The sequence below is a fragment of the Dipodomys spectabilis genome, unplaced genomic scaffold (assembly GCF_019054845.1).
Source record: "Dipodomys spectabilis isolate Male_0828 unplaced genomic scaffold, ASM1905484v1 ptg000019l, whole genome shotgun sequence".
In the NCBI taxonomy this organism is placed as follows: domain Eukaryota; kingdom Metazoa; phylum Chordata; class Mammalia; order Rodentia; family Heteromyidae; genus Dipodomys; species Dipodomys spectabilis.
Window position 1 is genome coordinate 18,809,157 of NW_024870696.1, and position 20,772 is coordinate 18,829,928.

The following is a 20,772-nucleotide window of genomic DNA, read 5'->3' on the forward strand; positions in this document are numbered from 1 at the left end:
CCCCAGTACCAAAAAGAAAAGACTCCCCCAAAAAATACAATTAAAAAAGAAGTCAAATATAACAAATTCAAAGCTAATAGCATACTTTATGGAAATAATTTGAATGATTTACCTCTAAGATCTGAAATAAGACAAAGATATCTAACTCCTATTCAACACAGACGCCTAGCAAGAGTAATCAAAGAGAAGAAGGGAAGGGAAGAGAGAAGGTGAGTGGAGGGGGAGGTGGGAGGGGAGGAGAGAGAAGAGAAGACAATACGAGAGAAGAGGAGGAAAGGGGAATTCTAAAAATACTTGAATCTGAATTTTTCATTAAATATTTCCAAAATACTTGAAATAAAATAGGCAGCAAACCAGCAAAGTGATTCTGTCAAAATGAAATAGTTGCATAAGTGGCAGTGGAAACTACGCAACCAAAGAACCCAATAACTAAATTCACTTCTGCATGTAGTAGAATCTAATCTAAGTGGCAAAGACTAGGAATAAACACCTGGCCATATAGTGTGTCCAGAGACAAACACACATACATGCACATCACGCTTTAAAGATTTATAACATGTTTCTAAATAGAAAAATCTGAATTAATTCAACTTCTTACCTTCTTCTGCTTCATCCTCCTGAGGTGACAGTGGACCCCCTCCACTAGTAGGAGTAACAGGTTCTTCCTTGTCAGACTCTCGCTGCAGGCTCACCACCTCATATATTGCATCTCCAGCACTGGAATGTCCTTTTCCCTCAGACTAAGAAAGATATAACCATGTGTGTAAATATAAGAAATCTAAAGATAGCATTTCAATGGTTCATTAAAAATATCTGAAATGGCTGAGTGCAGTGGGCCAAACCTATAATTATAATCTTAGCTAACTGGGAAGCAAAGACTGAGGGATTGTGGTTCAAGGCCACTCAAATTCTTTCAACTCTTTCCCAATTCAAAGCCACAGACTATTCTTTTCTCTCTGCCCATAGAGCATTTCTCTTTAACTTTCTCTATCTATCTTAGATCCTTACCTCAAATATTACTTCTACAAATTGGTTTTTTAGAACCCACCTCTCCATCTACAAGGTAAGTTCCTTATGTGTTTGAGTCTCACAAAATCCTGACTTTTACCACAATAAAATTGCATATTTATTTTTATATTTACTTGTTTAATATCTGCTTAATCCACAAGACAGTTAATTCATTAAACAAATCATGTGGTATGTGACACAAAATAAATATATATCGAAGGACTAGCCAGAAAAACATGGATTTGGGAGTCAAATACATCTGAGTTTGAAATAAAATTTTACTATCTATTAGGTATTCCACATTGGCCAACTTACTATTGGTAAGTTATAGTATTTGTAATAAAATAAAACTAATGCTTCTTTCAAATTGTTAAGTTAGATACAATACTGTGTGTGTGTGTGTGTGTGTGTGTGTGTACATGTGTGTGTGTGCGTGCACGCATGCGTGCGAGCACACGTGCCAGTCCTGGGGCTTGAACTGAAGGCAGCCTGGGTGGTGTCCTTGAGCTTTATGCTCAAGGGTAACAAACACTGTACCACTAGAACAGCAGCTCTACTTCCAGCTTTTTGGTGATTAATTGGAGACGAGCATTTGGACTGTCTTGCCCAGACTGGCCTCTATCTGTGATCCTCAGATCTCAGTCTCCTGAGTAGCTAGGATTATAGGCATGAGTCCCCAGGGCCCAGTTATATATAATACTTTGGATATTGACCAAAGTACCTTGTACAAATTTATTAGTGTTAGGTTATAATATCATACTAGGATTTAAAGTAAAAGGATCTAAAGGACTTAACAGGCATGTGTAGAGAGTATTCTGTAGTATCTATCTGTATTATGATATATTTAAGTTATAAAATATGACTAATTACTGTTTTTAAGAATTCTGAAGTCAGTCCAAACATCAAATATATCTTTTACAGTATGGGTTGGTTAAATTATAAAGTTTCCTCACACTAAAATAAACTCTAAACGTTTTTCGTATGGTATCAAACTTTTTCCAGTATCATCAAATCCAAAGTACAATAAGCTGATGTCTCTGTATATAAATCCTCTGAAGCCATTGGTCTAAATGCTAGTTACAAATATGTAATTAACCGTGGAGGGCAGAGATGATCTTAACCTCAACTATCTACTAGTCAGAATCTTTAGGGTATAATATAGAAATCTGAAAGTTTTTTGAAGAATCACCAGCAATTCTAACACAAACCTGAATTAAGGACAATTGTTTATAAGACCTCTTGTTTTTTAAAATTTTATTTTATTGTAAAGATGCGGTACAGAGGGGTTACAATTACATGAGTAAGGTAATGAGTATATTTCTTGTCAAGCATTGTTACCCCCTCCTTTGTTGTTCTGCTATCCATAAGACCTCTTGCTTTTAATAAAAATGTCTATGCAAACCCTATAACAGAATATACACAATTACGTAAGGAAAAGATATGTCCATTATAGAGATAGGCAAATGCTACGGAGAAGTTTAAGTCAGCAAAAAATTTTCTGGAATGTTATAAGAACACTATAGCTTGTGGGGGGGGGGGGGGGGGTATTCTTTTTTTGTCAGTCATGAGGCTTGAACCCTGGGCCTGGGCACTGTCCTTGGGCTCTTCAGATCAAGGTTAGTGCTCTACCACTTAAGCCATAGCACAGAAAGTCTCACGGACTTTCCTACTTGGGCTGGCTTCAAACCTCAATCCTCAGATTCCAGTCTCGTGAGTAGCTAGGATTACAGGCACGAGCCACTGGCACCCAGCTATTTTTATCTTTTATAAATTGAAATTTTATTTTAAGTATTCAGTTACTATTGGTTATATATTGAGTCAAAACATATATTTTATGCTTTATAATAAAATATATTTTCATTTTACGCTTTTTAATGTTAACAATTTACTTTAAAAAAGACGTTTTCTCCAACTTAAAGAATGATGAAGCTGGTGTCAGTGTCTCATGCCTGTAATCCTAGCTACTCAGGAGGCTGAGAGCTGAGGATTTCAATTCCAAGTCAGACATGGCAAAAAGTCCTTCTGAGCCTCTTATCTCAAATTAACCACCCAAAACCTGGAAGTGGTGCTGTGGCTCAAGTGGAAGAGTACTAGCCTTGAGCACAAAGAGGCTCAGGGACATAGCCCAGGCCCCGAGTTTAAGCCTCACAACCAGGGAGGGGGTAGAGGAAAGACTGTTGAAGCACCCAAAATAAAGAATATCTTTTAAGACAGATATCTCCTTCTAAAGGGATACTTTTCTTTTCCATGTAAAGGGACTACTTGGCTAGGGAATACATGTTAGACTTAATTTACTGGACAAGAATATTAACTTTTGCTGAATCTTGGTTTTCCTAAATAACAAAGACTTTTATTCTTCGTGGGAAATATATAGAAAGTTCTTTACATTCAGATCATCAAGCAAAGTTCTTCACTTCTCATCACTGCTTTTAGGATGTTCTTTCCATTACCTCATTTTAAGTAACTGAAGCTCTGAGGGGTTGGCTGGAGCTTATATTAGCAGTGCTTGGTTCAAATGGTAGCTGTCAAACCTTACCACCACCACCACTACCACACATACACACACAGGCACTAAGTTGCTGCTGTTGCTTCCCTGAGGTTCAACCAAACAGCCAAATCAGGCCTGTGAAGTCAGGAAGAAGGTAGGGTATGGATCAGAGCTGAAATCACACTACCTGCAGTACAAGAGTACCCCAGGATACAGGAAGATAGTGACGGGAATCTGTGTTTGCCCAGCAATCAAAGTGCCCTGCTCTGAACCATTCTGTCAGTGTTGCAGCAGTTTGGTCAATGGACTTTAAAGTGATGTCCTAGAGTACAACCAGGATCTCTTTCAAGTTGTACAGAGATCTACCAAGACCGCTGCTGTTATTCCTGTGGCCCCTGAGACAGGCTTGGTTGTGATCATTACTACCACTGTGCCTAAAGTCCTATCACAAGTTGTAGTGGCTGCAACCTTAGCACTGTCACGTCTGCAAATCCTGTAAGTGCTGTGAAATCAATAGTTATTTCAATGACCCAACTGCACTGTCATGACAATGGGTAGAGACCCAAATCCAGCCACCATAACTCCTACAGATACTGGGAGCCTTGGATATAACTTGGGAACTTCCTCATGTGGAGGCTTGCCCTCACCACTTTCATAGAGATCAACAAATCCCAAGCTGCATATGTGTTGGTTGCCAAGAAGAATTTGCTTCATGGCCACAGCTGTCATGGATGAACTCAGACTCCAAAACTGATCCAAAGGTCCCCACCACACTGCACTCTGTAAGAAACAATTCTCTCATTGATGACAGCTAGGAAAGACAAGCCAAGTATACCTGTGCAGACTGTCATGCTAGGACAGAACGTCTGTAATGAGCAATCAGGGATATTGTGTTTATGAGTGGGCTCACCGTTTTTTCCAGCAGCGAATTATAAGCAGCAATCCTCTCACAAACACCTCCATCAGGCTGGGCAGTCTAGGACTTCTGTACCCTGCATGACCATTCTGTATTGCAGCATAAATCCCAGTAAAGCCTTTTGGGGATAATTTCATTACCTGTTCTTGATTTCTCTCAGGTAGACTGGGCTGCGCTGGCTACACTGAGTTAGTAACACCACTGATGGACTGTTATCCCCAAGAACACCTAGCAGCCAGAGAACTGCATAAGAGCTGCCAGGGGCTACTGTGAGCTGAAAACTCCAGGTGTTGAGAGCACCTAGGAAGGCTGCCAAAAATAGCTGGGAAATCTGTTAACATTAGCTACTGAGAGCCACTGGCACTCAGAGCTTGATGTTCTAACACCAAGGGAGCTTTCTTTGGGATTTCAGATTTTTTGTGATTTCTATCCAGAGCAAAAGGACCCTAAGCCATTAATAACAATAGATGGAGATAGCAAGAATAAACTTGACATTTTAACATTAATCCTATACTTAGCACAGAGCTTCCTGTTGGAAGCAAAGGTGTAAGAACAGGAGCTACTTTCTTCTCCAGCCCAACTCCTTTTCTCCTGACAAAGATTAAAACAGTAACTCAGTACTGAAGGTAAAGTCATAAGATATTCTGAGAACAGGTAAGATTACAGCCTTTGTTTTTTGATTTTATTATTTTTGTTGTAAAGGTGATACACAGAGGGGTCACAGTTACATAGGTCATGTAATGAGTACATTTCTTTTTCAACAGTGTCACCTCTTCCCTCATTTTCTCCCAGTTTTTTCCATCCTGACCCTTTCCCCCCACAAGTTATATAGTTCATTTTCAACGTAGTGTCCCACCATTTATGTCCTTCCCCTTACGCTCCCCAAAACAGACAAACTTGCATACAAGATGAAAAGTACAGAAATCAAAAACAGCGACAAAAGGGGAAAAACAAAAAGGAAAACCTACAAAAAGTAAAATAAAAACCTTATTTCCATTTCTTGGAATTCATTTCAATAACATCATTTTATATGATCATATGCACATAGCTACTGAGCCTTTGTGATCCTCTCCTAAGAATATCCTCCTTTGGTCTCACTGTGTGAATGAGTCCTGTTTAATTTAGCATGTCGAAATATAGGTTTTTGTCTTTTAGCATTCATTGTGTTTACTTGTAGATTTATGGACACATTCTAACTATTACAAATGAGGGAAGGCATGCAACATGTTTCTTTGGGTCTGGCTTACTTCATTAAATATAATTTTTTCCAAGTCTTAGATTATAGCCTTTATCATGACTATAACCTGCCCTTTTCTGACAGGAGTCTCCACTCTTCAAACAATTCTTTGCCTAAAACCAAAAGACTGAAAGATACCAAGTGGAAAACATATTTGTCAAGGAAAAGGCTTCTCATTTAGTTTCTTTTTGGCATTATGATTCCTCTCAATTCATACTAGCTTACCTTACTCTCTTGTTTTTGAGAATTCTCAACTCTGAATCAAATTCTTCTCCTAGGCAGTCACAATAAGGCAACAGAAAGTGCTATATATGTGCTACTTCTTGTTACTGTTTTATAATCACTTGATATATCATTTGGGGACATTAAACAGTCTAGCCCATGGTACTACATGCAAGAAATATCATGCTTCTTTGCAAGAAGCAAAAGTGGCTTATGATCTTATTCCAAGGTCACTGAAAATCTTTCTAAACAATTATAACTGTAGGCATATAATAGCAAGCATTCAATCCTAACAAAACCTCAAGCTTGTCAATATCTTAGGACTTTTAAATTAGCTGTTCTTTTTATTTTATTTTTTCATCCATGGGCTTGAACTCTGGGCTTGGGTGCTGTCCCTGAGCTCTTTAGCTCAAGGCTGGCACCCTACCACTTGAGCCACAGAACCACTTCCAGTTTTCTGCTGGTTTATTGAAGATAACAGTCTCACGGACTTTCCTGCCCAGATTGGCTTTGAACTGCCATCCTCAAATGTCAACCTCCTGAGTAGCTAGGTTTACAGGCATGATCCACCAGCAGAAGTAGCTGTTCTTTTAACATATATATACATATATATATATATAAACATATATATATATAAACATATATATATATATATATATATATATATATATATGGTAGATTTCTTCAAAGCATTTAGTCATCAAGCATTTGAAAATTGCTCAAGGAGAGAACTTTCCTTGACTACCCAGAAATCATTATCCTATCATCGCCCATTGTCTATTTTCCTACCTAATCAATCCTTTCCACATATCCTTCTTGTGTGAGAGAAAGCAAACTCCATAACGCAAGGATCTCTTTTGTGGCATTCACCACTATACACTCCAATTACTACAAGATAATCTGGCACAAAATAAACATTAATAAATGTTCATTGAATAAATGAAGGAGAAAATGAGCAAACAACCCATGTTGGGGATATTATCACCATCTTAACATGAAAAAACTGAAATAAATACAACTACCAAATGGCAGAAAAGGATACTAGCCTCATACCTAGTAGAAGAATCCATTATTTTAGCTTGCCTTTCTATGTCACTCTACAGTCTAAAAATTGATCATAAAATCAACTACACTCACCTACAAAATTATTTCAGTAATAAGGTTGTTTTTCATTTCAGAAAAAGCTTCCAGACATTCTGCTAATGATTCTTACAGTTTAAAACCAGTTTTTCAAGGATGGATATAATGAGAAGAAACCGGCTAACTCAATCAGGGGTATCTTGAGCTCAAAATATCCATGCAGAACATAAAGTACCCAATTAAAAAAAAAATAACATGCAACCTGTGAAGATACATGCCATCAAATTAATAAGCAACGTTTCCCTTTCCCTATGAATTTCCCTGATTCCAATTGATCCAGGAAGCAAATTTAAGTTTATAAACTAAATTTACACTAATAAAATTAAGTTTATAAATTATCAATTATAAATTAAGTTTATCCTTGCTGGTTGAACAACAAAACTTTTACTTTATTTTAAAACCCAGTGTCATTTAGAGTCCTGGAAATGATGCTGTGGCTCAAGTGGTAGAGTGCTTGCCCTGAGCAGAAGAGCTCAGGGACAACACTCAGGCCCAGAGTTCAAGACCCATGACCAACAACAACAACAAAAAAAACTCAGATCCTTGCTTCTGAGCCCAGCTTCACAGCAATATTGTGTCTTGGCATTGTGGTACATACTTGTAATCTTAGTTACTCAAGAGGCTGAAGCAGGAAGATGTTAAGTTTGAGGCCAGGCTAAGACAATTTAGTAAGAACATGTCTCAAAGTCCTAAAAATAAAAAAAAATTACAAAAAAAACACAGATATTACCCTATATGTCAATATATATTCTACTTTCAACTTCTATAGGAAACAGCCACATCTTTAAAGGGAAGCTTTACACTACAGCCTATGTCATTCTGCTGCTGAGGTTCTGGACTGTTTAAATCTTCCTCATGCATATTATTTTTCTTTGGTATTGAATATATACATCATTTTATAATGGTGATTTTTATGTACTTCCTTATTACTATGAAGTAATACAAGAGATCCTTTGCAGAAAAGATCATATTTTAAACAGTATACCTTTACTATGGACACTATCATACTACAGATTCTAGAAATACCCTGTATGTGAATTAAATTGATTGAAGAAATTGTGAAATTACTTGTGCTGATCAATTTTCTTTTTTTTGGGGTCCGGTCATGGAGCCTGAATTCTGGGCCTGGGCACTATCCCTCAGCTCTTCAACTCAAGGCTAGCACTCTACCACCTGAGCCATACCGCCACTTCCAGCTTTTTTTTCTTTTTGCTTATGTGGTGCTGAGGAATCGAACCCAGGGCCTCAGGCATGCAAGGCAAGCACTCTACCACTGAGCCACCTTCCTAGCCCATTCTGATCAATTTTCATGCAGCTCAATAATCCAACTATTATAGAATTTTGGAGATAAAATCTCAGTAATACTTTTAACCCACACTTTTATAATGAGTAAACTGTATTATGGAGATAAATTCTGTTAGGACTTATTTCTTATTATCTATTGAGAACCAGTTTCATCTGAAATATTTATGCTATATGCAAACTCAAAAAATGTATTTCATCTGTTAAACTCAAAATATATGACATTCACCACATATAAGTGGGAGTATTTGATTCCTTTTCAATCAGATATAAAATTCACAATGTCTTTTTAGGACAGATGCTCTAATAAATAAACACAATTTATTATTAGAATTGAAACACGTTTTTTCAGAAAATGTGTTCATCATGACATTAGATGTGCTAAAGAAAATTATTTCAATTATTTAAACCTAATTCTAGAACATCAGCTATTTCAATGTATGTCAATTTGCATTAAAATATGCTATGCTGCCCTCGAAATATCTTGACTTTCCTAATGTTAATGTACATAACATTGTTTAAATTATCTTTAAAATGAACACCATATAAGCATTTTTCACTTGTAACCATGGATGAGGTTGTGTATATTTGCATCTAATTGTCCAGAAAAAGAAAGAATCCAGAATCAGCCATTTCCCCTGCTGCTGCCTCACTTATCCACCTGAGAATGGAACTGTTTAACAGGAACTTCACCTAACCAACTACATCTCCTATTTTTCTGACACTCATGATTCTCTATAATACTCTGTAATTCTTTTTCTTTTTTTTTTTTTTTTTGGTCGGCTGTGGGGCTTGAACTCTGGGCCTGGGCACTGTCCCTCAGCTCTTCAGCTCAAGGCGAGCGCTCTACCACTTGAGCTACAGTGCCACTTCCGGTTTTCTGGTGGTTTATTGGAGATAGGAGTCTCACGGTCTCTCCTGCCCGGGCTGGCTTTGAACTGCGATCCTCAGATCTCAGCCTCCTGAGTAGCTAGGATTACAGGCATGAGCCACCAGGGCCCGGCTGTAATTCTTTTTCTAAATATAACTGGGTTCACTGAGATAAATTTTGCATACTCCAAGTTCCTGTCTCTGTATGTCCATTCCTTCAAGCCTAAGACAACTTTGTGTTCATCAATTTTTACATTTTAGCATCCACAACAAGTGGAAAGAATTTTTACAAAGAGCAACATATTTCATGAAAAAACAGATCTCAAATGATGAACATTTAATTTTATTAATGTTAAATATTAACATTTAATTTAATGTCATCATGAAATAATGATTATGTTGCTCCTTTTCTCATTATACCTAAACAGACCTCTTGTCACATACACTTTCAATGGTGGTAAGTCTACTGTTTTTATTTGTTAAATTTTCAAATAAAAGAATCAAGAAATTAGATTAGTAAGTTACAGCTCACTTGGGGCTACTTGGCAGTGCTTTCCTTAAGCTCCTCAAAAGAAACAGAAGACAGAAGAATGCTGATATTTAATTAAAGAATCCCAAATCAATGTCTTTGTCATCTTGTTTTACTTAAAATGGATATGCTGCTTTTGAAACATAAGCTATAAGAATTTTAATCCATAAGCTCACAATATTTAAAGTTAATTTCCCAGAATCAATATTTTTCATTCATGACAATTCCAGACGTTTATGTTGAAGGCCTGAATTAAATCATCTATTCTTACATAAATATCTGAAGGAAATGCTGTATTATTCAGTTACATTACAACGGGGGGGGGGGGGGGGGGAGTGTTGTACTAAGACACAATCACAATTTTAGCATATGGTACTCTAAGGTGCAGCACTTTGGTTAGTACTGGACATAAAAGTAGAAACAAATGTTCATTCTCACCCTCCCTTTGCTCCTTTTTTCCAAAGGCAAGCCATAGTCAACCTTCCCCAGAAGTAGGTTATAAACTTTTCATTCTGAAGTTATCCTCCTCTTGTCCATAAGAAAGGAATGCCTATATCCTTGACAACACAGATGCCAAAACAAATCTGAATAAAACTTACTAAGCTCCTCCAGTTTATTATCTGATTACACTTCTTTTGTCAAATCACACTTCCACATGACTGTCCAGTCTCAAATCTAGCACAAAAACGCGATTTTCTGTCTCTTTGGGTGTTCATTTATGAAAGCTGCCATATCACATAAAACTTGTATGAAATATATCTTTATATCTTTCTATTGTTAATGCAATTTCTGTTACAAGAGCCTCCACCATTACTCTGGCAATGGGTGAGAGAAGCAATCTTTTCTCCCCTGTAACCCACCTTAATACAATACAGTGTGTACCTTAAAAGAAGCTGGTAGCACCCAATTGTTCCTGATGCCTTATCATTATTTTGGGCTAAACATCAACAGAATATAGAATTGTTCTATAATTAAATTATAGAACAAAACAACATGAACTAATAAAAAAAAAAACCTTACCACTAAAATAAAATGTTAATACTGCATATGTGTACCCAATATCCTTTTTGTAACCCAATCAGTCCTAAATAAACTACAATCAGATTTCTGTCCCACTGTTCCTCTGAAATTGTCCATGCCTTATAGTTTTACCATTGTAGTTCCTTCTTATATACACTAATAGACCTACCTGAAGTAACTATACTGTAGGAATGCTCTCCAGTTAGAAGCTATTTCCTCTCTAATGGTCCCTTCCTCTAAATCTCCTGATTTTAACCCCAGATCTGTGCTTATTCATCTATATTTGTTTGGTTCAATCTTCATTCTCTGTCAATCTTTTAAATCTATTCATTCCCAAGACTGCATCCTCAGCCATGCTCTCTTCTTAAACATTTGGGTTCTAAGTGTTTTCATTTATGTTTCAAGCATTGATCTTTTTTTTTTTTTTTTTTTTTTTGCCAGTCCTGGGGCTTGAACTCAGAGCATAGGCACTGCCCCAGAGCTTCTTCTGATCAAGGCTAGCACTCTACCCCACACTTGAGCCACAGCACTACTCCCAGCTCTTTCTGTTTATGTGGTACTGAGGAATCGAACCCAGGACTTTATGCATGCTAGACAAACATTCTACCAGTAAGCCACATTCCCAGCCTACATTTATCATTTTTAAAATCATTATTTCCCAAGGTTAGGATCAAAATACCCAACTGCCTACAAAAATCTCTACCTAGGAGTACCACAGGAAATTAAATTCAACACATACAAAATTATTCCATCCATTACCCCAAAACTTTTCTCCTTGACATTCTACTTTAATCAAGATAAATTCGATAATCACCTAGTCACCTACAATAATCCTACCTTTAGTTCTCACTTGGCCTTAGCCTGAAAGTGAACATAAAATCTGGTTGGTTTTTACTTTCCAAAAGCCTCTCCCTGTCATCTTTTCCATCAGCCCTTGTCCAACTGCCCTTTTTTCAAGCCATCATAATGTCATATCTTGACTGCACAGTCTTCTTACTGTTTTCATAGTGACTTTTATCAATTATTAATTTAGTGTCATTCACACTTTAAAAGCCTTTAGTAATTCCTCTCCACCTGAGAAAAAAAAAGTCTTCTAAATTCCTGAGTATGGTTATGATTCGAGAGTAATGCTTGGAGAATATATAATTTCCTACACAGTATTACAACAGAATTCTATTAATTTATTCTATTAGTTTATCCAATTACTGTCTCTCACTAAACAACCTTTCTGTATCAACACACTTTAAAAACCTTGGCTTTTTCCTAGGTTCAAATCCTAGCACTGAGAAAATATCATTAAAAAAAAAGAAATAGTAAAATTTTATTAGCATTTACCAAGGGACAGTCACTGTTCTATTTCCAAGGTTAGCATTTATTCCTTATTATAAGTCTTTGGGTAACATAATAACCTTTTCAGAAATGAAAAATACCTTGCCTAAAATTATACAGTTAGAAAATACACAGCAGAGGTAAACAAGGGAACAAACTGAAAAGGTATGGCCAGGAACAGTGAACCTATAATCCTATATACTTTAAAGGAAGAGATCAGGGAATCTCCATTAGGGAATCTCCAAAATTCCAAGCCTCTACAGCAAGGTATGTTGACAAACACATCAGTCTTTCTAAGCTACTGGGAAGCATGATGGCTGGGTGTAGTGGTATATGCCTATTAACTCATCCAAAAGGCACAAACAGGAGGAATACAATCTATGTTTACTGGGGTAGGAAGTGATACCCTATCTCAAAATAACTAAAACAAAAAAAGGGACTAAAGAAGGTAGCTATAGTAGCAGAAGATCTGCTTAGCAAACATTAAGCACAGTATGGAAAAAAAAAACACAAATAAACGGTAAAAAAAAAAATAAACAGATAAACTGAGTGGTCTAATACGAATCCAAGTTCAGTGTGATCAGTAAGTGCTACTTCTACAATTTGTATATGTTGTTACTGTTGCATTAACATCTAGCATTTTAACAGTCTTACCACTACATATTTTACTTACGTTCAGAAAACATAATGCTATTACACATTTGTGCAACATAATTTTATGCTGATGGCACTCAATAAAGGTTTAAGAAACTTAACTAAGTATTGAAAATTACTTCTAAATGAATGTTTCTATGTCAGCAAAATAAAAAATAAATGAAAGTCTTTGGCTTTTCTTCCTCAATACAGGGACACGTAGTGTAAAGCAGAAATGACCTCTTGAGTTCTCTACCAAGACCTCTAATAAAATCTAGCCAAAAGAAAAAGTCTCATTAAACCTATTAACAAAGAAGATATTATGACTGATAAAAGTTATTAAGGCCTACTTCATATGGCCAATGGCATTTTTACGGTACCAAAGATTTATGCCAGTGGAATGAACATTTAATAGTAAAATACCAAAAATTCACTAGTAGCTTTTAAGTAGAAAACTTTTCGGCAAATAGTTTCCAAATAATCCCATATAAGCAGAGAATGCTTCCTCAATCAGTATAAAATATCATTTGATTTTAGCATCTTAGAACCTGTTTTCTTACAGAAATAAGAATAGGTCAATGAGAAGTACAAGTTGTTATGTCGAAAACGAACTTTACAACTTTAGGGGGGGGATGGGGAGGACTGGGGGGGGCGGGGGGAGGATGGGAAGGGATGGGAAGGGGAAACAAAGGAGAAGGCTACAATGCTTGATAAGAAATGTACTCATTATCTTGCCCATGTACTTGTAACCCCTCTGTATAGTATTTTCACAATAAAAAAATAAATAAAAATTTAAAAAAAGAATAGGTAAACTGCCAATGTTTACAATGTTTTAAGTCCTTATATTTCCATTATAAACATTTCAGACACAATGCAACAAATTTAAATAGTGATGTCAACAAGGTTGGTGTAAGGAAAGGTAAGTTGCCTCTACATCATCTTTATAGTAACAATAATTTTTTTAAATATAGTAACAATTTTTTAAAATCTTTAAGTTTTTAAGGCAAAAAACTTGCAATGTGAAATTGTCCAAAATCATTTTCCATTTACTGCAAGCTTTTTTTGTACCAGTAGTAGGGCTTGAATTGAGGGCCTCATGCTCTTACTTGTCTTCTTCACTCATAGCTGAGGCGCTACCACTTAAGCCATAATTCTACTTTTGCCTTTTTAGTGGTTAACTGGAGGTAATAGTCTCATGGACTTTTCTATCCAGGCTGGCTTCTTATATTAATCATCAAATCTCAAACCTCCTGATTAGCTAGGATTACAGATGTGAGTCACCAGGGCTCACCTACATTTTTTCTTTAAAGCATTAAGGTTTAAACTCAGGACCTTACGCTTGCTAGTACATTACCACTCAAGCCATACTCTTAACCCTTTATGTTTTGGTTGTTTTTCAGAGAGGGTCCCACTGTTCTGTCCAGGGCTGACTTAGACTACGATTTTCCTACTCTTCCTTTTAAAACAACTGGTACTTCATGAATGCACCATTATACCCATCTGTAGTATTTCTGGTCAGGACAGGTAGGCTTCATATTTGGACCAGCCAGTTATCTATTTTCCACAACTTACATAATTTGTCTTTAATACAAATTATAGTACTAAAGTAAGATACCATCTTCTTTATATTTAAGATAAATTTAAGTCTGCTTCACATTTAATACAGCTAAACATTACAAAAGAATCCAATTTAATCCTCTAAGTTCATATGAAACAATCTTAGGTAGTATTTTGTTTATGTTTTATTGCTAAAAAAGTTTCATGGTGCTTACCAAAGGCACTCAACATTACCAGTTTCAAAAACATAAAAATAATAGTAATAACTTTATTTACATGTATATACACATATATGGAAAGAAGGGAAGGAGATGAGAAAAGAGAGAAGGTAGGAAGATTACTCAATCTAATGAGCTTGTGAAAAGCTGGTTTTTTTTTAATCTTCTCAAGGAGATAAAATCCCCATCGTAATAACTGACTAGAAGAATGACAACCTATTTCCTATTCAGTTCCTTTACCTTTAGGCACCATTAAATAATACTTTGCCTAAAAATGATGAATTCTTTAATAACAATAACAACTTAAACTAGAAAAAAAAGGAAAGCAAGATAGAGGAATGGATAGGAAGAAGAGAAGGCAAAATAATCTCTTAAAACAGAAAAGACGCTCAGGAGACTACAGCTTTAAATGTTGTTCATATAATAAACATTACAATATGCTGTAAAACCAATCCACAGAGTAATAAAATCTGACTCAAAGCAATGGATATAATAATTTTATGAAATATGAATCTGTGATATGAAGCCTGAGTCAAGATAACTTTTTTAATATAAAAATGGTAAGTGGCTTCTATATTTGCTCAGTGCATTAGAGCATTGTATTGCACATGCTTAGTTATAAAACAGCAAGTATTTTAAAACCTGAGAGTGGTAATACTAACAAAAACAGATTTCCATCATTTTAAATAGACCATTTTGCCATTATTTTATAAAACTGAGACAATGAGAATTCAAATCATTTTTCACTGTTACCATCTTTTACTAGAAAAAAAATTACATATTTTACCTAAAATGCTGCCTAACTTGATGCCAAAAAACTCTACTTTTTCTCATTTAATATGAAAATAATTTAATACTGATACTGAGACAAGATATTGATACAATGTAGATTACCTATTATTGCAAGCAGAAACAACTATGATAATTAGGTATTCCTTGAGATTTTGTTCATATTTTAACTGTATAATCATCTAATATTTTTCTGTTTTGTTTTTTTGGTTTCAAATAATTGCAGATGAAACCAAGAAATGTCATTTATATACATAATCAATATTTCCATTAGGTATATTCATATTTAAAGGTACAATGCAGGTTTTTGTACATAGTCATTATATTAGCTGAGGGGTTTTTTAACTGTGTATCACTGACTTATTTTTCACTTTTTGACTTTGAGTATCACTTAATTCTTTGAGAAAATTAAACTTTTTATGTTGTTACTCAAGGAATGACTTTAGCATGAAAAATGAAAGGTAGGAAGGAAAATATGTCATTATAGTTTACATAAACAAAATGGTCCTACCTGTTTCAATCTCATGAAGAAAGTCTCTGTGAAAGTTTTCCTGCTGAAATACCAAAACCTCTCATTTGCAGGGTACACACGAACTACAGTCTCCAAGAGAAAGCGAACAGGCTCCACCACTTCTGTGACTACCATATCCACTGCCACAGTCATGTACACTCGTTTATCTGCAGTAGAAAGTTTCTGGGGTTTATGTTGGATTTATTGTTCCTCGATCATTTAATAAAACAGCAGTTATTTACAATCAGATTGCCTCCAATATATTTATTTTTAGATATTTTAATTATTACCTTGTTAGTATGTTTTCAGACACTAATGATCCTAATCTTAATCACAGCTCCAAATCTCTCCAAATCAGATCCTTAAAATAATTTAAAATCCAGAGTTTTAGAGTAAAACACAGCTTGTGTTTTTAATTTATTGCCATTAATTAACTAATTTATTTTTTATATGTTTTTAGTCCTGGGTATTAAACACAAAGCCTTGTACAAGGCTCTACCACTGTGCTACACCCCAGCCCAATTTTGTGTGTGTGTATATGGTCTGTGTGTGTCAATGGCCTGACTAGAGCTTTTAGAGAACAGCAGTGCAGTGTTATCAGCTTAACTTCTATTACTATTTAACGTGTCCATTCAGCTACTTCATTCAATCTAGAATCTATGTCAATATATAGTGGTTTTCTACAGTTTCCCATTAAGATGAGTTGATATATGAATTTTATGAACCTGCTTGATATTCATTGGAAATTTTGGATCTATGATACTTCATAATTTTTCATTAGTTTTTATGTATTTTTTAAAACTTTATTTTGTCTGGCACTTTTTAGTTCTTAGTTAAAGAAAATACAAACTAAGACTACCATTAGAAAAAACTTCCAATTATGTTTTTTGTGTGGATATGTGCCAATACTGGGGCTTAAACTCAAGGCTGAGAGCTGTCTCTCAGGATTTTTTTGTTTCAGGCTGGTACTTTATCACTTGATCCACAGCTCCACTTCTACTTTTGAGTGGTTAATTGGAGGTAAGGGTCTCACAGACTTTCTTTCCTGGGCTGGCTTCAAACTGCAATCCTCAATTCCTTTGTGGCTAAGATTACATCACCTGGCTCAATAGTTTTTCTTTTTCCAGACACTACATATCAATCATAATTATCATATTTCTATTGTTATCAAATTCAACATAATTCAACATATCTTTAAGTATTACCCCTGTCAACACAAGAGAATCTAAAATACTGTAGACATTGTAACTAACCTAGAGGACCCTGAAGAGGTAAAAGAAAGTAACACCAGACATAGAATGTCATATTCAACTGCCTCAATGCCTAAACTTCTTCAGTAAAAAATTAAATTTTATTTGGCTTATAAATTATCTGAGTAATGCATATTTTTAAAAGAAATTGAAAAAAATTGGAAACTGTAAAGTTCATAACAACATGTTTAGGTACCACACAAAATGATCTTAAACTTAACACATACTTTGGATCTGAATACTGTTGTAATATAGTATAAAAAAGGCTATTTTAATTGAATAAAAAAAAGAATTATTTTCTATTTAAAGATAAAATATGTATTAAAATATAAAACAGAAATATGTATAACAATAAAATCAGATAAAAGCTACTTTTATAATTTAGTCTTTAATATTTCTAACTTTATTCTTTAAACTTTTTTTTTTTTTTTTTGGTTCGGTTGTGGGGCCAGAAATCTGGGCCTGGGCACTGTCCTCAGCTCTTCAGCTCAAGGCTAGTGCTCTACCACTTGAACCACAGCACCACTTCCGGTTTTTTGCTTTTTGCTTATGTGGTGCTGAAGAATCGAACCTAGGGCCTCAGGCATGCAAGGCAAGTGCTCTACCACTGAGCCACCTTCCTAGCCCCTCTTTAAACTTTTTAAATGGCTTATTTTTCTCTTTTTTGTGTTTTCTATCTAGTGATTACAAAGAAGAAACTTGTAAGCCCATCTCTAGAAATAAACTACTTAGAAATCAGATTGCTAAAATATAAAAAGGTAGATTTTATATAATAATTTTTTCTCTTTCAATCCTTAATTTTACGTAGCCTCACACATGATCTCTTTTAGGAAAATAACAAATGTTTATCATTTTCCTTATCTTCATTAATATATTTCCATTTTAGTAACAAATTATTCCTGTCTTTAGCCAAAAGCCTATTTAGAAACTAAGCTATGTAAAATTAAAGATAAAGAAAATTGATCCATTATATTCTAAATATAAATATTAGACTAATGACAAAGTATTTGTAGTAAGACTATAATCCATCCAATAAAACTTTAAATATTTATGTTTAAAAGCAGATGATACAGAGGCAAAAACATTGGTAATAGATACTAGATAAATTAGGAAAAAATGAAAGCTGATTATTTTACATTTATAAATTTCTATGTAGGGGCTGGGAAGGTGGCTCACTGGTAGAGCACTTGCCTTGCATGCATGAGGCCTGGGTTCGATTCCTCAACACCACATAAGCAGAAAAAAAAAAGCTGGAAGTGGCGCTGTGGCTCAAGTGGTAGAGCGCTAGCCTTGAGCTGAAGAGCTGAGGGACAGCACCCAGGCCCAGAGTTCAGGCCCCACAACCGGACGCAAAAAAATAAATAAATTTCTATGTAACATTACCTGTTAAATAAAAAGATAAGTAACAAGGGAAAAGCATTTCTATTTCTAGAATCCCAAAAATCAAAAGCTAGAATAAATGAGGAATATAAATAATCTATATTTTTAAAGTTAAAACAATAAAGATATGTATCTAGAATGAGTTTGCTTTCACCTTTCATATTCTTCTATCATTCCCACCCAAATAAAACAACTCTATAATAAAACACAAAGCCCAATGCCTTCTACATAATCCAATAAAAATCACTTAACATCTTCTGGGAGAATTCTTTTGAATGATAGGGTTTTCTTCCATAGAAGCACAAAGTATGAAAAAGACCTTCACATTCTAAGTAAGAATATCTTCATCTTAAATAAACATCTGAATTTTTAACAATTTTAAGAATTCACCTTTCGGGGTTTCTTCATTAAGTGCCAGAAATATTGGTGCATTAGGGTTCCACATGCCAGTGATAACATAAGCTCTTCCATCATAGCTCTTTCCCATGGATTCCTACATAAGTTCAAACAAGAATCACTGAGAATATATACATAAAATCACTATTTTAAATTATAGCTTTAAGTGATTCATTTTGTTAAGATTCAAATTTACAGCAAAAGCAGGGCTTTAATTTTTGTTGTAATTTTTCTTTTCCTAACAAAGCATTTCTTTAAGCATTAAATTCTCCTACAGCCTTCTTTAATCAGTTTCTATACACAAACATACACTTCTTGGATAGAAGAAAGCATACCCATACACACTGGACAACAACACTGTGATTGTTATGAAGTTATATTGGGAGTGGCACTGTGGCTCAAGTTGTAGAGCACTCGCCTTGAGCTGAAGAGCTCAGGGACAGTAACTGGGCCCTGAGTTCAAGTCCCACGACCAACCAAAAAAAAAAAATGTCATGAACTTATATTAAACTTGACATTTTCCTGAAGGCTGCAACCAATCTCTATTAAAAACTATAGTACAGAATTAATTGAAGGTAGTTAGACTGAAAGTCTAATCATAAAAAGAGTAGTATTTTCCTTTAATGTTCTAGTTTTTAATATATTCTTAAAATATTAATTTACTCTACAGTAATACAATATCTTCAAACTTATTATCTATGATCATATATTTGTAAAGTTTCATAAATTATCATAAATCAGTATTAGGAGATTAATTCTGGTTTGAAGTTACATAGTTTATTAGCTTCATCACTCTACCCTTAATATTCCTTCATCTTTTCTCTCCTACTCCTTCATTTCCTCTATTTTAAACTTTCACAAAGTCCTTAATTCTTACTAAGAATTAAGTGCATGCATGCGCTAAGAAATTAGCAATTCTCATGGGGAAAAGAAGGCCACATATAGCTGTGCATATGTCTATAGGGAGAAAGGAATAGAGGATGTCCAATGACAGAACATCTTGAAAGTATACAAATATGTATATATGGAAAAGAACAGTATCTCTCTGTACACAGTAGTTTTACAATAAAAAAGTATTTTAACAAAAGAACAGTATCTGCAGAACTCAATTTTCTCATGCTATGAAGAGTACTAAAAAGATCAGACTAAAACAGAAAAAAAAATCTTCCATATTTTTATTATTATTATCCCTTCACAGATGGGTCTCCAAATTACTATAAGATTATGTCAGTCATTTGGTAATTATTATGTATATTTTAATATATTAGCAAGGATTTACTAATTAAATTTTGTAGCTTGAGTTCAGTGATCCTGAATTTCAAAAATAAAGTAATTCAAGACCATTTGCAAAGGAAGTCTACTCAGTATCTATGTATCAATCAATCTATCCAAACACATATATTTATAAACTTCCTTTCTTTCTCTCACCTCTTTCCAATCCCTCCCTCTCTCCCTTTCTTCTCCTCTCTCCCTATCACCCCCTTCTACCTCCCCTGAACAGGAATGTGCTCTGATCCAAAAGATCCCAATCTCTGGACCAGAAATTTTGTTCTGTTTTGAGTTCAAAAAGATGAGCTAAACTAATAATGATCTCTCTTTGAATTAATACCAAGGAATGTGGTAGCTAGCAGAAAAAGCTGAAAGGTTTTAGTGATGAGTTAGGCTGTAACAGGACACATATAAAAGAGAGTTATGAATTATTACATCAGAAAAGTGTTTTAAAAAATAGCATGTAGGAACAGAGTGGTGGCTCATACCCATATTCCCAGCTACAGAGTAAGTGAAGGAGGAGCACATGTTGAAGGTCAAATGGAGCAAAGTCAACAAACCCCCGGGTCAAACTAAAATAAACTAAAGGGCAAAGGAGGTGACTCAACTGGCAGAGCACTTGTCTGGCTTATAGGGGACCCTGAGTTTAATCACTATGCCACAAACACACGCACACATAGTGTAGGAACTAGATGTGGTAGTTCACAC

The 20,772-nt window shown here is 35.0% G+C and overlaps 1 protein-coding gene across 5 annotated transcripts in view; it reads right to left on the minus strand.

Moving 5' to 3' along the window:
* The window catches only part of Rabgap1l (RAB GTPase activating protein 1 like), a 466,677-nt gene that overhangs the window by 363,437 nt on the left and 82,468 nt on the right, over nucleotides 1-20,772 (minus strand). For all 5 annotated transcript variants that reach the window (XR_006146840.1, XM_042674520.1, XM_042674521.1 and 2 more), the window contains 3 exons: nucleotides 18,790-18,892; nucleotides 15,770-15,936; nucleotides 599-740 (listed from right to left, as the gene is read on the minus strand). Coding sequence is in view for 4 of the 5 variants with exons in the window: in XM_042674520.1 (XP_042530454.1) it covers nucleotides 599-740; nucleotides 15,770-15,936; nucleotides 18,790-18,892 (412 nt within the window). In the remaining variant the exon portion in view is untranslated. The remainder of the gene's footprint in view (nucleotides 1-598; nucleotides 741-15,769; nucleotides 15,937-18,789; nucleotides 18,893-20,772) is intronic.